The 22,912-nt window shown below is 42.4% G+C and overlaps 1 protein-coding gene across 1 annotated transcript in view; it reads right to left on the bottom strand.

The window, feature by feature from the left end:
• Positions 1–22,681, bottom strand: part of LOC126473679 (solute carrier family 22 member 7-like) — a 184,623-nt gene extending 161,942 nt beyond the window's left edge. Inside the window, exon 1 of the mRNA XM_050100914.1 lies at positions 22,596–22,681. Coding sequence (XP_049956871.1) covers positions 22,596–22,637 — 42 coding nt within the window. The 5' untranslated portion in view covers positions 22,638–22,681. The remainder of the gene's footprint in view (positions 1–22,595) is intronic.
• Positions 22,682–22,912: the final 231 nt, after the last annotated feature.

Here is a 22,912-nt window from a genome sequence, read left to right as displayed (position 1 = left end):
ACCGGGCCAAATATCTCACGAAATTAGCATCAAACGAAAAAAATAAGAACAACAAATCTGATTGAGCGTCACGGGAGAAAGCAGATGGCGCTATGGATGGCCCACTAGATGTCGCTACCATAGATCAGACTGATAGAAACTGCAACTTTTTTAAATAGGTACCCACTTTTTTTTACAAATTCGTATAGTACGCAAATAAATAGGAATGTTTGATTTGGAACATGTGTTTCGCTTTGTGATGGATTGCGCTGTAATATTCTAACACATACAATGTGCCTCAGCCATTTAGATAAACAGTTGGTGACACTGTTTTTTTTTAATTAAAAAACAAAATGTAGTTACCTTTGGACTTTATTTCTGTTGTTCCAATATGATACGTTTACTTTTGTGATCTTATCATAAATTATGGGAACGCATGCTGCTGCTGCATGAGCAACCGTAATAACCTCAGTAATGTAATAAATGCTCAAAATGATGTCCTTCAACTTCAATGCATTTGACAATACGCGTAACGAAATTCCTCTCTATAGCGAGTAGATCGCCTTCAGTAATTGTCGCACATGCATTGACAATGCGCTGACGCATGTTTTCAGGCGTTGTCGGTGGATCACGATAGCAAATATCCTTCAATTTTACACAAAGAAAGAAGTCCAGAGATGTATGGTACGGTGAAATTGCAGGGCATGGTATCGCGCTTGTACGACCAATCCACCTTTTCATTAAATATTCTATTTAACACAGCTTCAACTGCATGCTTGCTATGTGCCGGACATCCATCATGTTGAAAGTACATCGCCATACTGTCATGAAGTAAAACATCTTGTAGTAGAATCGGTATAACATTAATTACGAAATCGGAGTACATTGCACCATTTAGATTGCCATCGATAAAATAAGAGCCAATTAGAGATCCTACCATAATTTCACAACATACATTAACCCGCCAGGGTCGCTGATATTCCTGTTGTGGCAGCCATAGTGGATTTTCCGTTGCTCAGTAATGTATATTATGCCGGTATACGTTACCTCTGTTTGTGAATGACGAATCGTCACTAAATAGGACCCTTGAAAAAAACTGTTATCGTCTCGTGATTTATTTTGTGGCCAGTGGAAAAAATTTACGCAACATTCAAAATCATCGCCATGAAATTCCTGGTGCATAGAAGTGTGGTAAGTGTGAAATGTATGATGATGTAAAATTCTCAAAACCGACCTTTTTGACATTCCCGATTCAATTTTTCTGCTATTGATGTGCGGATTAGCTTCAGCTTCAGCTAAAACACTTATTTGGGCATCTTCATTTCTTGTAGTTCTTGGTTGCGTTTTTTTCTTTGGCTGAACATTTCCGGTTTCTTTAAATACATTAACAATCCGATGAAAGGTTTGGACACTTGGATGGTGTCTGTCAGCATAATGATCAACATAATTACACGTAGCACAAGCTTGTTTCGTATTTTGATCACAAAAGCCATAAATAAACACCATATCTACCTTTTTTGCGACAGCTAAACGTTCCATTTTAAGAATATTATGCCCTCCACGTAATTTTTATGACTGGAGAAGCGTTTTTTTCCTTTATTGTGTTTCAATGGACCATCTGGGGCGGGCTGGCTTCAGTTGAAAGACAGTAATTATATAAAGAAGACATTTAAAATAGCAGACTGGAGAAAGTATGGCGTACATGGATATAAAAAATGGGGAACAGTACGGAAGAGAACAGACAAAAAGGGGGGCGACTGTAAAATGGGGATAAAAACAGGAAAAAAGTAGTGCACACAAAAAAACCACACACTGGGACAATTAAAGAACAAAAAGAGAAGTATGCCAGAGCATAAGAGTATCGACAGACGGCGTAGCACATAACTATCACTGACGAGTAACACTATGTACAAGACCAGCACACAATTAAGATCACAGCTCTTGACACACAGGAGAACAGCACCAAACAAAACACTGACGTAGCACACGGGTTTGGACAAGAGTATTATCATACCTAATTTAAGTAGTGAATGGCATACAGTGCTCTTGGGTGCGCTGCTACATTTGTGAGAATATTACAGTTCCATCCGTCACAAAGCGAAACAAATGATCCAAATCAAACAGTCCAATTTATTTACGTACTGTACGAATATGTAATAACAATGGGGGGTGCCTATTTTTAAAAAAATGCAGTTTCTATCAATTTGACCTATGGCAGCGCCATCTAATGGGCTATCCATAGCGCCCATAGCGCCAACGGTTTTCCCCTCTCACACTCGAACAGATTTGTTGTTCTTACTTTTTTCTTTTGATGCTAATTTCATGAGATATTTGCCCTGGTCACTATATATATATATATATATATATATATATATATATATATATATATATCAATGTGACTCAGTAAACCGAATGTATCTTCCTCCTCTACACGTAATGCTGGACAAACATAATGCATTTCATGGGCTAAGGAAAGGAGGATTACAAGACAATTGTTACCCAATGAGAAGGCATCTGTGAATAGGGACCAGTGACATTTGGAAATCAAGCTATTGAGATCTATTACTTGAGAGGACATTTCACGTTTTTATTTATTTATTACTGTGTTATCTAGTAACAGGGCTGCTAGGCCAACGGAGAAGGCATTTTGAGCGTTGAAGTTCTGTAAGAGTGAGTCCAGAACCACATGTCAATGCAAAACCGTTTCCGCAAATGTTTCTCGCCAGGTGTAATAGCTTGGAGCAGCTAAATATGATGCAGTTTCAGTTGCAGACATTTTCTCAGCACTCTCCAAACAGCTGACCGACACTAGACATTGACTTTTGTGGACTTCTGAGGAACGTTTCCTTGCCCCGGCCTCTGATTTTTTTTATTTACAAAGTTTTCCTGTTCTCTTAAACTTATATTTCCACTCGTAAATGGATTGTCTGGTAGATGAGGCCTTGTTAAATGAGGTCCAGAATTTTCGATGGACTCTAATGGTGGACTCGCTCTTGCAGAGCTCCATCACACAAAATGCCTTGACCACTGGTCTAGTGGTCATGTTGATGGAAGACCTCTAGAGTTACTGTTACCATATACATAATATAATACTTTACCTCAAAATATATCTTAATCATTCTGAATAACCCTATATAGAGAGAAGACTATGTGCTGAACGACTTGCTGTTGCTCTCCAGTGTGAGTACGCTAGACAAATTTTGAACTCAACTGAGTCCTTGCAAGCTCATTTTGAACAAAATTCATCTGTTAGACACTGAAAGTGACATTCTCCCCGTCTACAGTGATCACTAATTGTGTGTCTTTGTCTCATACAAAGTGAAATGTAGTGAACTGCACTTGCGTGACAAACTAAGAGAAACATCGAATATAAATGAAAACACAACCTCGAATTGATGTTTCACAATGTATGTAGTTGTCTTATATTTCTAGGCCTGACTTTTACATCTTGATAATTAATATACGTACACGATTTACTTTGTGATTGTAGACATTGGTATGACTACCAGTCTGGTAGACATTCTTGGCAACATCGCCAGTGATGTGACTTCAGAGGTCATTATTTTATCCTGGTATAAGCCATGTCATTAGACTGTAAAGTCTGGTATATTTTTGTTGTGTATTTTATGAAATGTCAGGTCTTCTGGTAGAGAGACTGGAAATCATGTTACATACTTTAAAATGTTTTATGTTTGTTCTCACTGGTATTTACTTACCATTCGTAATTTAATTTACATCTATGTACTGTTACTTTTTGGGCATGCCAGACGCATACCTATATGCTTTGATTTCATGAAGATAGTTTGGTAAGCCACTTAATTAACTTTATGTTTAAAATTCTTTATGTGTAATCTCGATGTTGACTATGACTCATTCTTTTGTAATTATCATCTGTTTCGTGGAGCAAATGACACTCAGAGTAAATTACCAAATCCTTATGACGAAGTTGTGTATTGACAATTCTTGATTTGTTACTGAATTTTTAAAGCTCTGTGTTTCCATAGATATTCTCGTTATTTGTGCTGTCATGTGGAGCGGGGACGTGCGTGAATATTTGTAGAGAGAGTAAATTGTTTAATTAAGGAGTGAATGTGACTTGTTAATAATTCCTCTAATAACGATGAATGTGAGTGCTCAAGCCGCCATCACTGGAGGGAGAGGGATTACAAGTCAGAGTCAGCAAGATACGCACATTTGTAAGAGTATCTAAGAATAAATGTCAGAGATGTCAAGATTATAACCGTTGCAAAGTTTCATAAATTGGATGAATGGAGTTTGTAAGCTGGTTCTCCCTAAAATGAAGTTTTCAGCCCCCTTACTTCAACATTTGGAGTGAGTGGATATGGTGGTTTTCATAATGAGTGAATGTTGTGAGTATTAAGCTGTTCCCCTGACAAATAATCCTTTTCCGCTCATCCCGACCATCTAGTTCCATTGAGAACGGGAGATCACTATGAAAAAATTTTTCTGCATGTAGTCACACTATAAAGGGTCCCAGTGTAACTATCATCAGGTCACCTTCCATTAGGAAACAACAGGGAACTGACATGCATCGAGACAAGAAAATAGTGCATCGATAATGGCTAGGCACTAGCCGAAATATGGATCTGCCAAATAAAACCTGCAGAATAAAAAAAAAAAAGGATGACTGATTGCTGCACTCTATAATTTATAAACCAGTGCAACAATGTCTACACAAATTTTTCACCAGCTGTAGGAGTGAAGATACCTGGCAGACTATTGCCCTACTGGGACAAAAAAATGGTTCAAATGGCTCTGAACACTATGTGACTTAACTTCTGAGGTCATCAGTCGCCTAGAACTTATAACTAATTAAACCTAACTAACCTAAGGACATCACACACATCCATGCCCGAGGGAGGATTCGAACCTGCGACCCTAGCGGTCGCTCGGTTCCAGACTGTAACGCCTAGAACCGCACGGCTACTGGGCCGGCTACTGGGACATCTCATGTACCAATCATAATCGAATTTATAGTCATAAATGTCCGTGCTTCATTCCCATTGCTTTATAAAACAGGTAACGATGTAATGAAAAACTTAAGGGGACTTTGTATGTCATATGCTGCTAATGTTAAATTAGCGAATTTTGTGACCCATTAGCTTGCAAACTTTTTAAGACACCAACTTACGATATCGCATAATTGTTGTAATTTGTATACACACAGAACTAGAATTATTACTAAAATTGTATTGTGTGGCATGTTATCTTTTTTCTTCAAACACTCAATTTTTTGACAGAATTTTGTAAATAAATGAAGATAAAAACAAAACAACTTAGGATATTTTAATTGTTCCAGTTCCATATGTGTTGAATCGCACTCGAGGCATGATGTGAAAATTTCATATCCCTACAGTCAGTACTTTTTTTAGGAAATGGGTCATTTATTGCAAAAAATGTAGTTCACAGATATTGAGGTGGTAAACTTTTTTTATTGCAGATTCTTATACAGACTTACATTTCTGTGTCTTTTATGAAATAGAATTGCATAGTCTTGGTCTATTTCAGTGTCACAACAATCCAGTGCTTGCCTCCTCCTTTTCTTTCTTGCTTCTTTTGTCATTTGCTGAGCAGCTAGCTGTGCTTCATGCACACGAAGCTCATCCAGTTACCTCAGTCCATTAGCTGTGTTCTGTCCAAATCTTATCCCTAACTTCTCCAGAACCTTAAGTCTTTCATAGTTCCCTCCATTAAAAGTTATTACAGCATCAGACACCGCTAACTTTAGAGTCATAAGGCCAACAAATACATTTCATTATTGAAGGACTCATTCACATTCTGGGTCTACCCATGTAATGGCTCTACTTCTTTAATAGCTCAGGATTTGCCAAATCACTGTAAATAGGTTTGATTGCCTCCATAACTGCCAAAGTAAGAGAGTGTTTACGTGTAAATTCGTGCAGAGTGTCACAAAATTCAGAAGTGACCACACCCCCTAGTGCATTACTTCAGAAACATTATTGTGGTTTCTTTCACTGCTAGCACACGTGTTTTCAAGTACTTCAGAAGAAAATGCAGATCTCACTTATCTGTTAGCCTCAAATTTGCGTTTCTAGAAGTTACTTTTACGCTCAGTCATTTTATTTACGTATAAAAAGCAATAACAGTTAGCTTACTACAAAAATAGCCGATAACCACATTACTTTCAACGAAAACTAGTATCAGAAACAAAGGACTGATTTGTTTATTCGTAATGCCAATTTCTGACACGTAGCAGTAGGCACAAAACAAAGCAGTTCACAGCCCTCTAGACTGTGTTTTTCCCAAGATATGACTTCTCAATCGTGGTAGTATATGCGTAGCCGCGAAATTTGACTGTCACACGTCAACATTAAAAATATTACTTGAAGGTCTCACAATTGTCTGATTTTAATGTATTATATACCAAAGTGTTCAGGAAAGTCCAAAGTACATTATGGACTGGAAAACAGAAAATGTCAAATTTCAACGAATTTCATGTGCAATGTCCCTGTAAGTAAGCCGTATTCCTCTATAGTCTATACCAATTGCTTCTCTTTACTGGAGGAAGTTTTGCATTAACTTTCTCTGTAGCTCAGTCTCGTGTATGATGAGTCAACCTGGATGTGCTAGAGCACTGACACAATGTTATGAACTACAACAAACATTGCAGCCTGTGGGGCTCCCCCCACACTTCACCCTTTCTGGAAGCTGCTGTGGGAAGTGACGTCATACCGATGTGTGACACTCAATGCGACATTCGCCATCGTGGCGTTTTGCTCTATTGTATTATAACTTCCAATACGCCGTTTCAAGGGAATGGAGCACTGAAGATTCATGCCCAAACCAGTCACCCTTCGACCGAATTCTCGTAATGAAATGTGAATTAATGAGGCATTGGCAGGAAAATGCTTCAGGACATTGTATGATCAATAACAATGTTGGTTACCCGAAGTGCTCCCTGCGGCCATGTGGATAAAGACATTGAACTAGTGTACCGAAAGACGCAGGTACGCTTCCAGATACAATATGTAATTTTTTTTTCCTTCTGCGCCTTTTGTGACAGTTCCTGGGACCAACAATCACACTGTATTCGCTCTTGTGCGAAGCTAACATGACATGTTTGATGTTTTCCGTATTTACGCTTGCGTATTATCGCATTAAAGACGTCTCGAAAATGCGTAATTTTTTAGTACCGGTACGGTTTGTTCCGCTAAAAAGTCGGAAATTGTATATAAACGTGAAAAGTGTGGAGCTAGTGCAGTGAGCACTAAACTGAAGTTAGAGTTTAGCATTCAACACATGTATGTTGACACTTTCTGCTGGCTTCTTGTTACAACTGAGGAGGAAATTTGAAAGCAGAACACTTATTACTGACGACCAACGTAGCCTTAAGAAAAAACAGCATTCACTCTATGGTTACTAGCAGTCAGAGACATTTACGTTAGTCACTGTTCTGCATTTCAGTAGCAGCTATATACATGAGGTAATTTTTGATGTCTGCAGTGACATATGCGAAGCAGTTTAAGGATTTTATGAAAGTAACTTATAGATCAGAAAGATAATATCAGTAAAATATGATTAATGAAATGAATGAAATTAATGAATAGACATACGCCCTGTAACGTAGGTTATTTAGTAAACTCTGCTTAGGGTTAGTTAGTGGCCAGATAGCGTGATCCTGGGTAAACTAAATTTATTTATCATCAAAAATCTCTAACGTTATAGTGATACATCAACCTTGTTATTGTGTTGTTGTTGTCTTCAGTCCTGAGACTGGTTTGATGCAGCTCTCCATGCTACTCTATCCTGTGCAAGCTTCTTCATCTCCCACTACCTACTGCAACCTACATCCTTCTGAATCTGCTTAGTGTATTCATCTCTTGGTCTCCCTCTACGATTTTTACCCTCCACGGTGCCCTCTAATGCTAAATTTGTGATCCCTCGATGCCTCAAAACATGTCCTACCAACCGATCCCTTCTTCTAGTCAAGTTGTGCCACAAACTTCTCTTCTCCCCAATCCTATTCAATACCTCCTCATTAGTTACGTGATCTTCCCACCTTATTTCAGCATTCTTCTATAGCACCACATTTCGAAAGCTTCTATTCTCTTCTTGTCCAAACCGGTTATCGTCCATGTTTCACTTCCATACATGGCTACACTCCATACAAATACTTTCAGAAACGACTTCCTGACACTTAAATCTGTACTCGATGTCAACAAATTTCTCTTCTTGAGAAACGCTTTCCTTGCCATTGCCAGTCTACATTTTATATCCTCTCTACTTCGACCATCATCGGTTATTTTACTCCCTAAATAGCAAAACTCCTTTACTACTTCAAGTGTCTCATTTCCTAATCTAATTCCCTCAGCATCACCCGACTTCATTCGCGTCATTCCATTATCCTCGTTTTGCTTTTGTTGATGTTCATCTTATATCCTCCTTTCAAGACACTGTCCATTCCATTCAACTGCTCTTCCCAGTCGTTTGCTGTCTCTGACAGAATTACAATGTCATCGGCGAACCTCAAAGTTTTTACTTCTTCCCCATGAATTTTAATACCTACTCCGAATTTTTCTTTTGTTTCCTTTACTGCTTGCTCAATATACAGATTGAATAACATTGGGGAGAGGCTACAACCCTGTCTCACTCCTTTCCCAACCACTGCTTCCCTTTCATGCCCCTCGACTCTTATAACTGCCATCTGGTTTCTGAACAAATTGTAAATAGCCTTTTGCTCCCTGTATTTTACCCCTGCCACCTTCAGAATTTGAAAGAGAGTATTCCAGTCAACATTGTCAAAAGCGTTCTCTAAGTCTATAAATGCTAGAAATGTAGGTTTGCCTTTTCTTAATCTTTCTTCTAAGAAAAGTCGTAGGGTCAGTATTTCCTCACGTGTTCCAACATTTCTACGGATTCCAAACTGATCTTCCCCGAGGTCGGCTTCTATCAGTTTTTCCATTCGTCTGTAAAGAACTCGCGTTAGTATTTTGCAGCTGTGACTTATTAAACTGATAGTTCGGTAATTTTCACATCTGTCAACACCTGCTTTCTTTGGGATTGGAATTATTATATTCTTCTTGAAGTCTGAGGGTATTTCGCCTGTCTCACACATCGTGCTCACCAGATGGTAGAGTTTTGTCATGACTGGCTCTCCCGAGGCCATCAGTAGTTCTAATGGAATGTTGTCTACTCCCGGGGCCTTGTTTCGACTCAGGTCTTTCAGTGCTCTGTCAAACTCTTCACGCAGTATCTTATCTCCCATTTCGTCTTCATCTACATCCTCTTCCATTTCCATAATATCGCCCTTGTATAAACCCTCTATATACTCCTTCCACCTTTCTGCCTTCCCTTCTTTGCTTAGAACTGGGTTGCCATCTGAGCTCTTGATATTCATACAAGTGGTTCTCTTCTCTCCAAAGGTTTCTTTAATTTTCCTGTAGCAGTATCTATCTTACCCCTAGTGAGACAAGCCTCTACATCCTTACATTTGTCCTCTAGCCATCCCTGCTTAGCCATTTTGCACTTCCTGTCGATATCATTTTTGAGACGTTTGTATTCCTTTTTGCCTGCTTCATTTACTGCATTTTTATATTTTCTCCTTTCATCAATTAAATTTAATATTTCTTCTGTTACCCAAGGATTTCTATTAGCCCTCGTGTTTTTACCTACTTGATCGTCTGCTGCCTTCACTACTTCATCCCTCAGAGCTACCCATTCTTCTTCTACTGTATTTCTTTCCCCATTCCTGTCAATTGTTCCCTTATGCTCCCCCTGAAACTCTCTACAACCTCTGGTTCTTTCAGTTTATCCAGGTCCCATCTCCTTAAATTCCCACCTTTTTGCAGTTTCTTCAGTTTCAATCTGCAGTTCATAACCAATAGATTGTGGTCAGAATCCACATCTGCCCCAGGAAATGTCTTACAATTTAAAACCTGGTTCCTAAATCTCTGTCTTACCATTATATAATCTATCTGATACCTTTTAGTGTCTCCAGGATTCTTCCAGGTATACAACCTTCTTTTATGATTCTTGAACCAAGTGTTAGCTATGATTAAGTTATGCTCTGTGCAAAATTCTACAAGGCGGCTTCCTCTCCCATTCCTTCCCCCCAATCCATATTCACCTACTATGTTTGCTTCTGTCCCTTTTCCTACTAACGAATTCCAGTCACCCATGACTATTAAATTTTCGTCTCCCTTCACTACCTGAATAATTTCTTTGATCTCGTCATACATTTCATGTATTTCTTCATCATTTGCAGAACTAGTTGGCATATAAACTTGTACTACTGTAGTAGGCATGGGCTTTGTGTCTATCTTGGCCGCAATAATGCGTTCACTATGCAGTTTGTAGTAGCTAACCCGCACTCCTATTTTTTATTCATTATTAAACCTACTCCTGCATTACCCGTATTTGATTTTGTATTTATAACCCTGTAATCACCTGACCAAAAGTCTTGTTCCTCGTGCCACCGAACTTCACTAATTCCCACTATATCTAACTTTAACCTATCCATTTCCCTTTTTAAATTTTCTAACCTACCTACCCGATTAAGGGATCTGACATTCCACGCTCCGATCCGTAGAACGCCAGTTTTCTTTCTCCTTGTTATTGTAGATAGCATGAATGTTCGCAACAGATATAATAAGGTCTTTCGTATATTTTTTTAAATTTTCAGCGGCATAATGTACATATTCACACTTGTTTACTTACACGTAAATTTATTGTGCTTTTTCTTTGCAATAAAAGCTTGTGCTTATTTACTCCTCTTCGGCCTGGTGCAAACCATGTGTAATGTAACTTATCGCATTTCTTACGTCCCTAACTGGACCAAATTGCTGCGAGTGAAATATTTAGCTGCTGTTTCTGCGCTTTGCGAAGGATCACTCAATAAGGTGCTATTTGTGTCACGCTCAGCTTACTCAAAATGGGCTGTTGGCCACGTACACGTCACTTTGACTTCACTTCCGGGACTCCACAGCCTGCACGGCTTGAAGCTCGTTTAGGGACTACGGGTCCCCATTTCAGAGGTCAGCATAACCTGCAACAGGTGTCGGGTGACAACTCCGGTACTGTCAGGGGTGGCAGTGTCCAGCTGACTTCCTGCCAGTTTCACATAATGCTTTGGCACTACGCGCTACGTGGGTCCAGACCTAGTTTCAAGGAAATAGTTGACATGGCGTGAAGAACTTCAGTGCTTGGAGAGAATAGTAATTTTTACAAGCAGAGGTTTCGGGTTCAGAGGGCTTCACAGGAAGTTTGTTTTGCTTCGAAAACTCGTACGCCAGGAAGTCAGCAATAGATAAACATCTTAGAGTTCCATGAGAAGTGGCTGACCTGTTTTATGAACGGCAGTTCTTTTCTCTTTATAGAGTACAGGGCCGCCTCTCTGCCGCCACTTTAAGCGAGGTGGATGACCTCTGGCCTAAAACGTTCCTTACCTAAACAAATACACTGAAGTGTCAAAGACTCTGGTATAGACATGCCTGTTCAAATTATTATTATTATTATTATTATTATCGTATGCATCAATTACAGTAATACACATTTAGCAAAACAAAGAAATACACTCCTGGAAATTGAAATAAGAACACCGTGAATTCATTGTCCCAGGAAGGGGAAACTTTATTGATACATTCCTGGGGTCAGATACATCACATGATCACACTGACAGAACCACAGGCACATAGACACAGGCAACAGAGCATGCACAATGTCGGCACTAGTACAGTGTATATCCACCTTCCTCAGCAATGCAGGCTGCTATTCTCCCATGGAGACGATCGTAGAGATGCTGGATGTAGTCCTGTGGAACGGCTTGCCATGCCATTTCCACCTGGCGCCTCAGTTGGACCAGCGTTCGTGCTGGACGTGCAGACCGCGTGAGACGACGCTTCATCCAGTCCCAAACATGCTCAATGGGGGACAGATCCGGAGATCTTGCTGGCCAGGGTAGTTGACTTACACCTTCTAGAGCACGCTGGGTGGCACGGGATACATGCGGACGTGCATTGTCCTGTTGGAACAGCAAGTTCCCTTGCCGGTCTAGGAATGGTAGAACGATGGGTTTGATGACGGTTTGGATGTACCGTGCACTATTCAGTGTCCCCTCGACGATCACCAGTGGTGTACGGCCCGTGTAGGAGACCGCTCCCCACACCATGATGCCGGGTGTTGGCCCTGTGTGCCTCGGTCGTATGCAGTCCTGATTGTGGCGCTCACCTGCACGGCGCCAAACACGCATACGACCATCATTGGCACCAAGGCAGAAGCGACTCTCATCGCTGAAGACGACACGTCTCCATTCGTCCCTCCATTCACGCCTGTCGCGACACCACTGGAGGCGGGCTGCACGATGTTGGGGCGTGAGCGGAAGACGGCCTAACGGTGTGCGGGACCGTAGCCCAGCTTCATGGAGACGGTTGCGAATGGTCCTCGCCGATATCCCAGGAGCAACAGTGTCCCTAATTTGCTGGGAAGAGGCGGTGCGGTCCCCTACGGCACTGCGTAGGATCCTACGGTCTTGGCGTGCATCCGTGCGTCGCTGCGGTCCGGTCCCAGGTCGACGGGCACGTGCACCTTCCGCCGACCACTGGCGACAACATCGATGTACTGTGGAGACCTCACGCCCCACGTGTTGAGCAATTCGGCGGTACGTCCACCCGGCCTCCCGCATGCCCACTATACGCCCTCGCTCAAAGTCCGTCAACTGCACATACGGTTCACGTCCACGCTGTCGCGGCATGCTACCAGTGTTAAAGACTGCGATGGAGCTCCGTATGCCACGGCAAACTGGATGACACTGACGGCGGCGGTGCACAAATGCTGCGCAGCTAGCGCCATTCGACGGCCAACACAAGCGGTTCCTGGTGTGTCCGCTGTGCCGTGCGTGTGTACAGCCCTCTCGCAGTGTCCGGAGCAAGTATGGTGGGTCTGACACACCGGTGTCAATGTGTTCTTTTTTCCATTTCCAGGAGTGTATATATAAAAATGAACATGTGAAACTATATATAGTACACAAGTTTTAAAACGGCTCAGACTACACTCGGATGTTGATGGACTCGATCCAGCGGAGTGCCTCGTGGGATGCTTGACGGAGCTTCTCAATGCCACCAGGGAAGCGTCTGATTGGACATCCATTCACAAGGTAGCTCATTGTTTGGGTGTCACCGCAGTCACACACACTGTCACTTGAAAAGCCCCACTTGTGCGTGTTGTATTTGCACCTACCCTCTCCCATCCCATATCTGTTTAACTGCTCCCACACCTCCTTCGGTAGGTGGAAGCCTGGAACTGGAACTGTTGGATTGTCTACAAGTTCGTGGTTTCGGCTTCTTGTAGCTTGCCACTCACGTTTCCACTCTGCATCATGGTCGAATCCTGTGGATAGCATTTGGACTCCCATTTCATATGCTGGTCTTCTAGATTTGAGGCGTTTCTTGGGCAGTGATAGCAAATCGTCATGAAGAGGGATCGAGTCGTTTTCAGAAACTTGTTGACAGAGGTTGTAAAGAGCAGCCTTTGGACGGAGGTCTGGTGGACAGATGTTTGAAAGTACTGGTAGCCACAAGTAGGTGTAGGCCGGACTGTACCACTAATTACTCTCATAAGTGAGTTCAGTTGGACGTCTGCTTTCACTACTTGAGCGCTTCGGAGCCAAACTGGTGCACAGTATTCTGCTGCAGAGTATACCAGTGGAAGGGATGCTCCTCGGAGGACTGATGTGGTTGCTCCACATGTACTGCCTGCCAGCTTTCTCACAAGGATCACTCGTGTTTGTATCTTCTCGGCCAAGTTGGAAAGGTGTTTTTTGTATGTTAAAGTTCTGTTCAAAGTGACTCCCAGGTATTTTCGGCTTTCGTTGCATCAAATATTCAAATACAGGGGTATGTAAACAGGCGGAGTACGGCGCTGCGGTCAGCAACACCAACAACAAGTGTCTGGCGCAGTTGATAGATCGATTACTGCTGCTACATGAGCAGGGTTTTCAAGATTTAAGTGAGTTTGAACGTGTTGTTATAGTCGGCGCGAGCGATGGGACACAGTAGCGATGAAGTGGAGATTTTGGCGCACGAGCATTTCACGAGTGTACCGTGCATACCAGGAATCCGGTAAAACATCAGATCTCCGACATCGCACTGCCGGAGAAAGATCCTGCAGGAACGGGACCAACGACGACTGGAGGGAATCGTTCAGCGTGACAGAAGTGCAACCCTTCCGCAAATTGCTGCAGATTTGAATGCTGCACCATCAACAAGTGTCAGTGTGCGAACCATTCAACGAAACATCATCGATATAGACTTTCGGAGCCGAAGGACCACTCGTTTACCCATGTTGACTGCACGACACAAAGCTTTATGCCTCACCTGGGACCATCATCACCGATACTGGACTGTTGACGACTGGAAACATGTTGCCTGGTCGGACGAGTCTCGTTTCAAATTGTATCGAGCGGATGGATGTACGTGGGTATGGAGACAACCTCATGAATCCACCGATCCTGTATGTCAGCAGGGGACTGTTCAAGCTGGTGGAGGCTCTGTAATGGTGTGGGGCGTGTGCAGTTCGAGTGAAATGCGATCCCTGATACGTCTAGATACGACTTTGACAGGTGACACGTACGTAAACGTCCTGCCTGGCAACCTGCATCGATTCATGTCAATTGTGCATTACGACGGACTTGGGCAATTCCAGCAGAACAATGCGACACCCTGCGCCCAGAATTGCTACAGGGTGGTTCCACCAACTTCTGCTGGCCACCAAACTCCCCGAACATCAATATTATTGAGTATATCTGGGATGCCTTGAAACACGCTGTTTAGAAGAGATCTTCATCTCCTCGTACTGTTACCGATTTGTGGACAGTCCTGCAGGATTCATGGTGTCAGTTTCCTCCAGCACTACTTCAGAGTCGAGTCCATGCGACGTCGTGTTGCGGCACTTCTACATCCTAGCGAGCCCCCTACACGATATTAGGCAGGTGTACCAGTTCTTTGGCTCTTCAGGGTAGCATAGTACGGTAAGTCAAAATACCAATTTCTGAGAAGTGTATACTTCGAGGTGATCTCAATGGCTAAAACATGAAACTGGCTGAAGAGTGGGCGAGAAACTCCGAATTGTTTGAGGCCTGCCAAGTTCTTACGAATATATACTCAATTCGCAGCGCAGAGAAATGACGTGTCCTGTATTTCCAGCAGAAGAGACAATATGGTGTCTCTGGTACACAACCCTTAGTAGTTCTCTCATCACAGACATTCACAGCAGCTTCTAAGCACTTGACAGCGGTCGGGGCGATTTCCAGCTGCCAACTCATCCCCTGCCCGAGAACAGCAAACATAGAGGGACAGCATTATGCATGCTGCAATATTTTACAGAACAGTAAACAAGAACATGTCTAGTGCAATGTTTTACAGAATAGTAAACAAATAACTTTATACTGAGCTTGCTGATACTTTTTTAATGAGTCTGATACGCTACAAGTTTTACCAGTGGCCTTTTTTGAACTAAAGTGATTTACAGTCGAAAACGACATATCTACTACGACAACAGGAAAACTGATACAACATTTATTGTTTCTCTGAAACGTTTTTCAGGCTATTGTCGCTAAGAAAATTCGGCAGGATTTTACGATAATTGCAGACAATATACGCTTCTATTACAAAAGAGAACTAATGTGATACGATTTGTCATTTATTTACTTACTTGCAGTAACTCTAAATCACAAACACCAATTTATTACGAAACAGGTTATCAAGACATTCGTAATTTACGAAAATCTTTGCAAACGTCCCGAAACTTCTCAAAGATTTACCTTTTTCACGTAAATATGTGATGGAATTTGGAACTGTCAGTTGTGAACGAGGATACAGTGGCAAAAGTCTCTGAAAAGCACAGTTAAGGTTACTGTTGACGATATAATATTTATTTATTTATTTTATTTATATGTCAAGTTCCGTAGGACCAAATTGAGGAGCAAATCTCCAAGGTCATGGAACGTGTCAGTACATGAACTTACAACATAAAAGTAATAACAGATAAAAATATATGTTCATGAACCTGAAAAAAATCAGTCCATAACTTTAAGCAATCGCTATCAGCAATACAATGAGAATCAGCTTAATTTTTCAAGGAACTCCTCGACAGAATAGAAGGAGTGACCCATGAGGAAACTCTTCAGTTTCGATTTGAAAGCGCGTGGATTACTGCTAAGAAATGGCTCTGAGCACTATGGGACTCAACTTCTGAGGTCATTAGTCGCCTAGAACTTAGAACTAGTTAAACCTAAGGACATCACAAACATCCATGCCCGAGGCAGGATTCGAACCTGCGACCGTAGCGGTCTTGCGGTTCCAGACTGCAGCGCCTTTAACCGCACGGCCACTTCGGCCGGCTACTGCTAAGATTTTTGAATTCGGGTGGCAGCTTATTGAAAATGGATGCAGCAGTATACTGCACACCTATTTGCACAAGAGTTACGGAAGTCCGATCCAAATGGAGGTTTGATTTCTGCCGAGTATTAACCGAGTGAAAGCTGCTTATTGTTGGAAATAAACTAATATTGGTAACAAGAAACGACAATAAGGAATATACATATTGAGAGGCCAATGTCAAAATACCCAGACTCGTGAACAGAGGTCGACAAGAGGTTCGTGAACTCACACCACTTATTGCCCGAACCGCCCGTTTCTGAGCCAAAAATATCCTTCTAGAATGGTAAGAGTTACCCCAAAACATAATACCATACGACATAAGTGAATGAAAATAAGCAAAGTAGACTAATTTACGTGTCGAAGTATCACTCACTTTCGATACCGTTCGAATAGTGAAAATGGCAGTATTAAGTCTTTGAACGAGATCCTGAACGTGGGCTTTCCATGACAGCTTACTATCTGTCTGAACACCTAGGAATTTGAACTGTTCAGTTTCACTAATCATATGCCCGTTCTGTGAGATTAAAACGTCAGGTTTTGTTGAATTGTGTGTTAGAAACTGTAAAAACTGAGTTTTACTGTGATTTAACGTTAGTTTATTTTCTATAAGCCATGAACTGAGGTCATGTACTGCACTACTTGAAACCGAGTCAATGTTGCACACAACATCCTTTACTACCAAGCTAGTGTCATCAGCAAACAGAAATATTTTAGAGTTACCCATAATACTAGAGGGCATATCATTTATACACTCCTGGAAATGGAAAAAAGAACACATTGACACCGGTGTGTCAGACCCACCATACTTGCTCCGGACACTGCGAGAGGGCTGTACAAGCAATGATCACACGCACGGCACAGCGGACACACCAGGAACCGCGGTGTTGGCCGTCGAATGGCGCTAGCTGCGCAGCATTTGTGCACCGCCGCCGTCAGTGTCAGCCAGTTTGCCGTGGCATACGGAGCTCCAGCGCAGTCTTTAACACTGGTAGCATGCCGCGACAGCGTGGACGTGAACCGTATGTGCAGTTGACGGACTTTGAGCGAGGGCGTATAGTGGGCATGCGGGAGGCCGGGTGGACGTACCGCCGAATTGCTCAACACGTGGGGCGTGAGGTCTCCACAGTACATCGATGTTGTCGCCAGTGGTCGGCGGAAGGTGCACGTGCCCGTCGACCTGCGACCGGACCGCAGCGATGCACGGATGCACGCCAAGACCGTAGGATCCTACGCAGTGCCGTAGGGGACCGCACCGCCTCTTCCCAGCAAATTAGGGACACTGTTGCTCCTGGGGTATCGGCGAGGACCATTCGCAACCGTCTCCATGAAGCTGGGCTACGGTCCCGCACACCGTTAGGCCGTCTTCCACTCACGCCCCAACATCGTGCAGCCCGCCTCCAGTGGTGTCGCGACAGGCGTGAGTGGAGGGACGAATGGAGACGTGCCGTCCTCAGCGATGAGAGTCGCTTCTGCCTTGGTGCCAATGATGGTCGTATGCGTGTTTGGCGCCGTGCAGGTGAGCGCCACAATCAGGACTGCATACGACCGAGGCACACAGGGCCAACACCCGGCATCATGGTGTGGGGAGCGGTCTCCTACACGGGCCGTACACCACTGGTGATCGTCGAGGGGACACTGAATAGTGCACGGTACATCCAAACCGTCATCGAACCCATCGTTCTACCATTCCTAGACCGGCAAGGGAACTTGCTGTTCCAAGAGGACAATGCACGTCCGCATGTATCCCGTGCCACCCAACGTGCTCTAGAAGGTGTAAGTCAACTACCCTGGCCAGCAAGATCTCCGGATCTGTCCCCCATTGGGCATGTTTGGGACTGGATGAAGCGTCGTCTCACGCGGGCTGCACGTCCAGCACGAACGCTGGTCCAACTGAGGCGCCAGGTGGAAATGGCATGGCAAGCCGTTCCACAGGACTACATCCAGCATCTCTACGATCGTCTCCATGGGAGAATAGCGGCCTGCATTGCTGCGGAAGGTGGATATACACTGTACTAGTGCCGACATTGTGCATGCTCTGTTGCCTGTGTCTATGTGCCTGTGGTTCTGTCAGTGTGATCATGTGATGTATCTGACCCCAGGAATGTGTCAATAAAGTTTCCCCTTCCTGGGACAATGAATTCACGGTGTTCTTATTTCAATTTCCAGGAGTGTATAAATATGGAACAGGAGCGGCCCCAACTCTGATCCCTGGGGCACCCCCCACTTGACAGTACCCCACTCAGACCCCACATCACAGCCGTTATCAACATTGCTAATAATGACCTTTTACTGCCTGTTGCTAAAGTAACAGGTGAACCAATTGTGAGCTACTCCTCTTATTCTGTAGTGGTCCAACTTCTGGAGCAATATTGTGAGATCAACACAGTCAAATGCCTTTGGTAAATCCAAAAATACGCCAAGCGTTCGAAACTTTTTGTTTAGCCCATCCAGTACCTCACAGAGAAAAGAGAATATAGCATTTTCAGTTGTCAAACGACTTCTAAAGCCGAAATGTACATTTGATAGCAAATCGTGTGATATAATATGATCAATTAACCTTATATACACAGCCTTTCGACAACTTTTGCACACACTGATGGCATAGTAATAGGTCTAAAATTATCTACATTATCCCTTTCTCCCTTTTTATAAAGCGGCTTTACTACTGAGTACTTTAATCTCTCAGGAAATTGACCATTCCTAAAGGAAAAATTACAAATATGGCTAAATACAGGGCTATCATGTGCAGCACAGTACTTTAATATTCTACTAGACACTCCATCATAACCATGAGAGTCCTTGGTCTTCAGTGATTTAATTATTGACTCAATCTCCCTCTTTTCTGTATCACAGAGGAGTATTTCAGATGTCAATCTCGGAAAGGCATTTGCTAAGAAATTTATATGATTTACTGCAGAAACTAAATTTTTATTTAATTCACCAGCACTGCTCAGAAAATGATTGTTAAATACTGTACATATATCTGATTTATCAGTAACAGAAATATTATTACTGCAAACTGACTTTATATCATCAACCTTGTGCTGCTGACCAGACACTTCCTTCACAACTGACCATATGGCTTTAATTTTATCCTGTGAATTACCTATTCTATTTGCATACCACATACTTTTCGCCTTGCTAATAACATTTTTAACCACCTTACAATACAGTTTGTAATGGGCTACTGTAGCTTGATTGTGACTACTTCTAACATTTTGATATAATTCCCGCTTTGTTCTAATTGATATTCTTATCCCACTAGTCAGCCAACCGGGCTGTCCGTTACTGCTAGTACCTCGTTTAGAACGCTCTAATGGAAAGCAACTCTCAAAGAGCATGAGAAATGTGTTATGGAAAGCATTGTATTTATCATCTATATTATTGGCACTATAAGCATTTTGCCATTCTTGTTCCTTGACAAGTTTTGAAAAACTCTCTATTGCTGTTGGATTAACTTTCCTACGTAGTTTGTAATTAAATACAACATTGGTTTGAATACAAAAACGTTTTAGTGTCAAAATTTGTGCATCATGGTCTGAAAGGCCATTCACCCTTTTACTAACAGAATGCCCATCTAGTAATGAAGAATGAATAAAAATATTGTCTATGACTGTGCTACTGTTCCCCTGCACCCTAGTTGGAAAAAACACAATTTGCATCAGATCGTATGAATTTAGGAGATCTACCAACATCCTTTTTCTTGCACAATCATGTACAAAATTAATATTGAAGTCACCACATATAACTACTTTCTGGTACTTCCTACAAAGTGAATCAAGAACCCTCTCCAGCTTAAGCAAAAATGCTCTGAAGTCGGAGCTAGGGGACCTATAAACAACAGCAATTAGAAGTTTAGTTTCACTAAATTCAACTAATGCTGCACAACTTTCAAGTATCTGTTCAGTGCAGTGTCGTGATAGGTCTATGGACTCAAATGAAGTACTGTTTTGTCTGTACAGAGCCACTCCCCCACCCTGCAAGGAACTCCTTGAGAAACAGCCAGCTAATCTGTAGCCTGGTAAAGGAAGCCTTTGAATTATCCAATTATTTAAGTGCGGCTCTGATATACCAATAATTTCAGAGTTAACATCTATTAGCAGTTCATTAACTTTATCTCTAATACCTCTTAAATTTTGATGAAATATGCTAATTCCTTCTCTACTTGGAAACATTACATCCTCTAGAGATGAGCCCTTAGTTAGAGGCATTTCCTTTAAGCAGGTATACCTGTCAGCTGACTTCAGTCTAAAAAAGGTGCAGCTCTAACACCAACTACTACAGGAATTTTTCCATGAGTGATACCACTACCACCACCCCCACCACCACCTACTACACTGTCACTTACAAGCTTAGTCAGCCTCCCCTTCCCATACCTATTGAGGTGCAGACCATGCCTAGTGAAACCCCATCTACTGATAGACCCAACTGGCACCACTGAGATGTGATCCATGCCCTCCGCCATCAGTGCCCTCCCCAGCCCCACATTAACGCGCCTAACAGCTGCATTAAGGTGAGGCCGATCACGACGCTGAAACAGTTGCACGAAATGCACAATAGTGCCACCAGTTTGAGTAGCTATCTAAACCAAGTCCCCAGTGACATCATATTCCCTGTACCTATCGAGACTGTTCCCTGCTCCACCCACTATCACTACCTGATCCTCTTTCGTAAAATTCTTACATAACTCCCCTATGCTTTCAGTGACCTGAGTCAACTCTGCACTAGGCTTCACAATGCTGGTTACCTGGTACTCACTCCCCAACACTTCCTGCAACTGCTGGCCCACACCTCTACCGTGGGAACTACCTAGCAGCAGAGCCTTCTTTCTGCTAGACTTTGCAACTAACCTAGGCCTCCTAATTGCTGAGGACTGCTGCAATTTACCTACATCTACGGCTACACGAGGCTCCTCTCCGCTCAACTCTGACAGTTGGTCGTATCTATTGCATATATGCAAAGTAAAACTGTCTGAATACCTCCTCTTCCTAGCTACCTTCTTGCCAACTGCCAGTTCCCATTCCCCACCACCCTTCACCGTCCTCAACCTATCTAGTTCCTCCTTTGCGCATTGTAACTGCACCTGAAGGGCACAGATCTTACGCTCCTGCTCCTCTATTAACTTGTTTCTACTACAGATTCTACATTCCCAGGAGAGGATCTCCCTAAAATGACCACTGGCTTCCCCACTGCATTCCCCCCAATGAAAATACTTTGAACAAATCCCACACCGTAATCCACTACTCACAAACCTACGACAGAGCCCACACTTTTCACTCATGGTAAAATTTTACAGTTACTGAAAAAAACTATACGTCTACGTTACCAATGTTCAGTTACACCAGTAGAACTATTTAAGAACTAACAATAATGGTCTCGAAATTCTCTGCCTACTAAGAAAGCAGCTACTTGTATTAATACTACAACACAGCCGATACCAATACCAGCAAAACTTCACAAAATTATTAGCTAAAACCAAAAAATTAAAACGACCACTGTAACACTAAGCGAAGTTAAAACACTGAATAAAATTTTTACTGAAATATTTCACTAGAAAGAATAATAAACGTCAGTTGAAAACTAAAGCACGAAATTTACTAAACGACTTCAGCACACTGAAAACTCTATTAAAAACAGCGAGCGAACGATTACAAAAGTTTATTAAGTCGTTATTTCGCCACAAACGGCACGCAACACCCCTGAAATCTATTAAATTTAATAACTGTATTACAGAGCACAAATAAGTTTGTCAGTACTTAGCTTGTAACCACTACAGCTGCAGTGCACGCCGCAAAATGTAAACACATTTTGCGGCGTAATAGACAATGTATCACGATTCTGAAAAGCACAGGTTAATTTTACAATTGACGAACAATTACTATAGAATATATCACGATACCCGCACTAGTTTTGGTATAATCAACACGAAAAACACGTTTAAATTTTACGTAAAGCTTTTGTACCCGAGTGTTGGAAGTGAATTTGTGTGACGCACGTGATTACGGCAAACGAAATACTAGCGTGCCAAAGCTTCAGAATACCTAGCAAAAAAGATTTGTAATGTAGAGTGCAACAAATGCGCGTCCGCTTTAGGTGGTCACTCTTGGAGAAATTGCAAACGCGCCTATAAAATGAAAGGTTTGTTTTATATTCTGTAGGTAAGTATTCTTTACACACGAGCGGTAAGAATTTTATATGTACCTCTAGCGTTTGCATTTCGCTGTTGTGGCTGTCTTTCTCCATCCCTGCAGAGAGAATGCTCCTCACGACACTCACACATGCGCCAACTTCCAAAGTGGAGCCCCTTGTGACACGGGAGACCGAAGCGTCATATCACTAAGCGTTCGTCACGCCCTTTGTTTGCTGTCATTAGCTTCGATGGGGCGAACATTCTCTGCACGTGTTTGTAAGATAACAACATAGCTCATATTTCTCGTGTTGAAAGGGTCTAGGAGTAACAAGGAGACCCAAGTTACACTTGTATAGGTACCTAACCAACGAAGGATGTGATAACCCAT

Source organism: Schistocerca serialis, chromosome 4, assembly GCF_023864345.2.
Source record: "Schistocerca serialis cubense isolate TAMUIC-IGC-003099 chromosome 4, iqSchSeri2.2, whole genome shotgun sequence".
NCBI classification, from domain to species: Eukaryota; Metazoa; Arthropoda; class Insecta; order Orthoptera; family Acrididae; genus Schistocerca; species Schistocerca serialis.
This window is presented reverse-complemented; position numbering and strand designations above follow the sequence as displayed.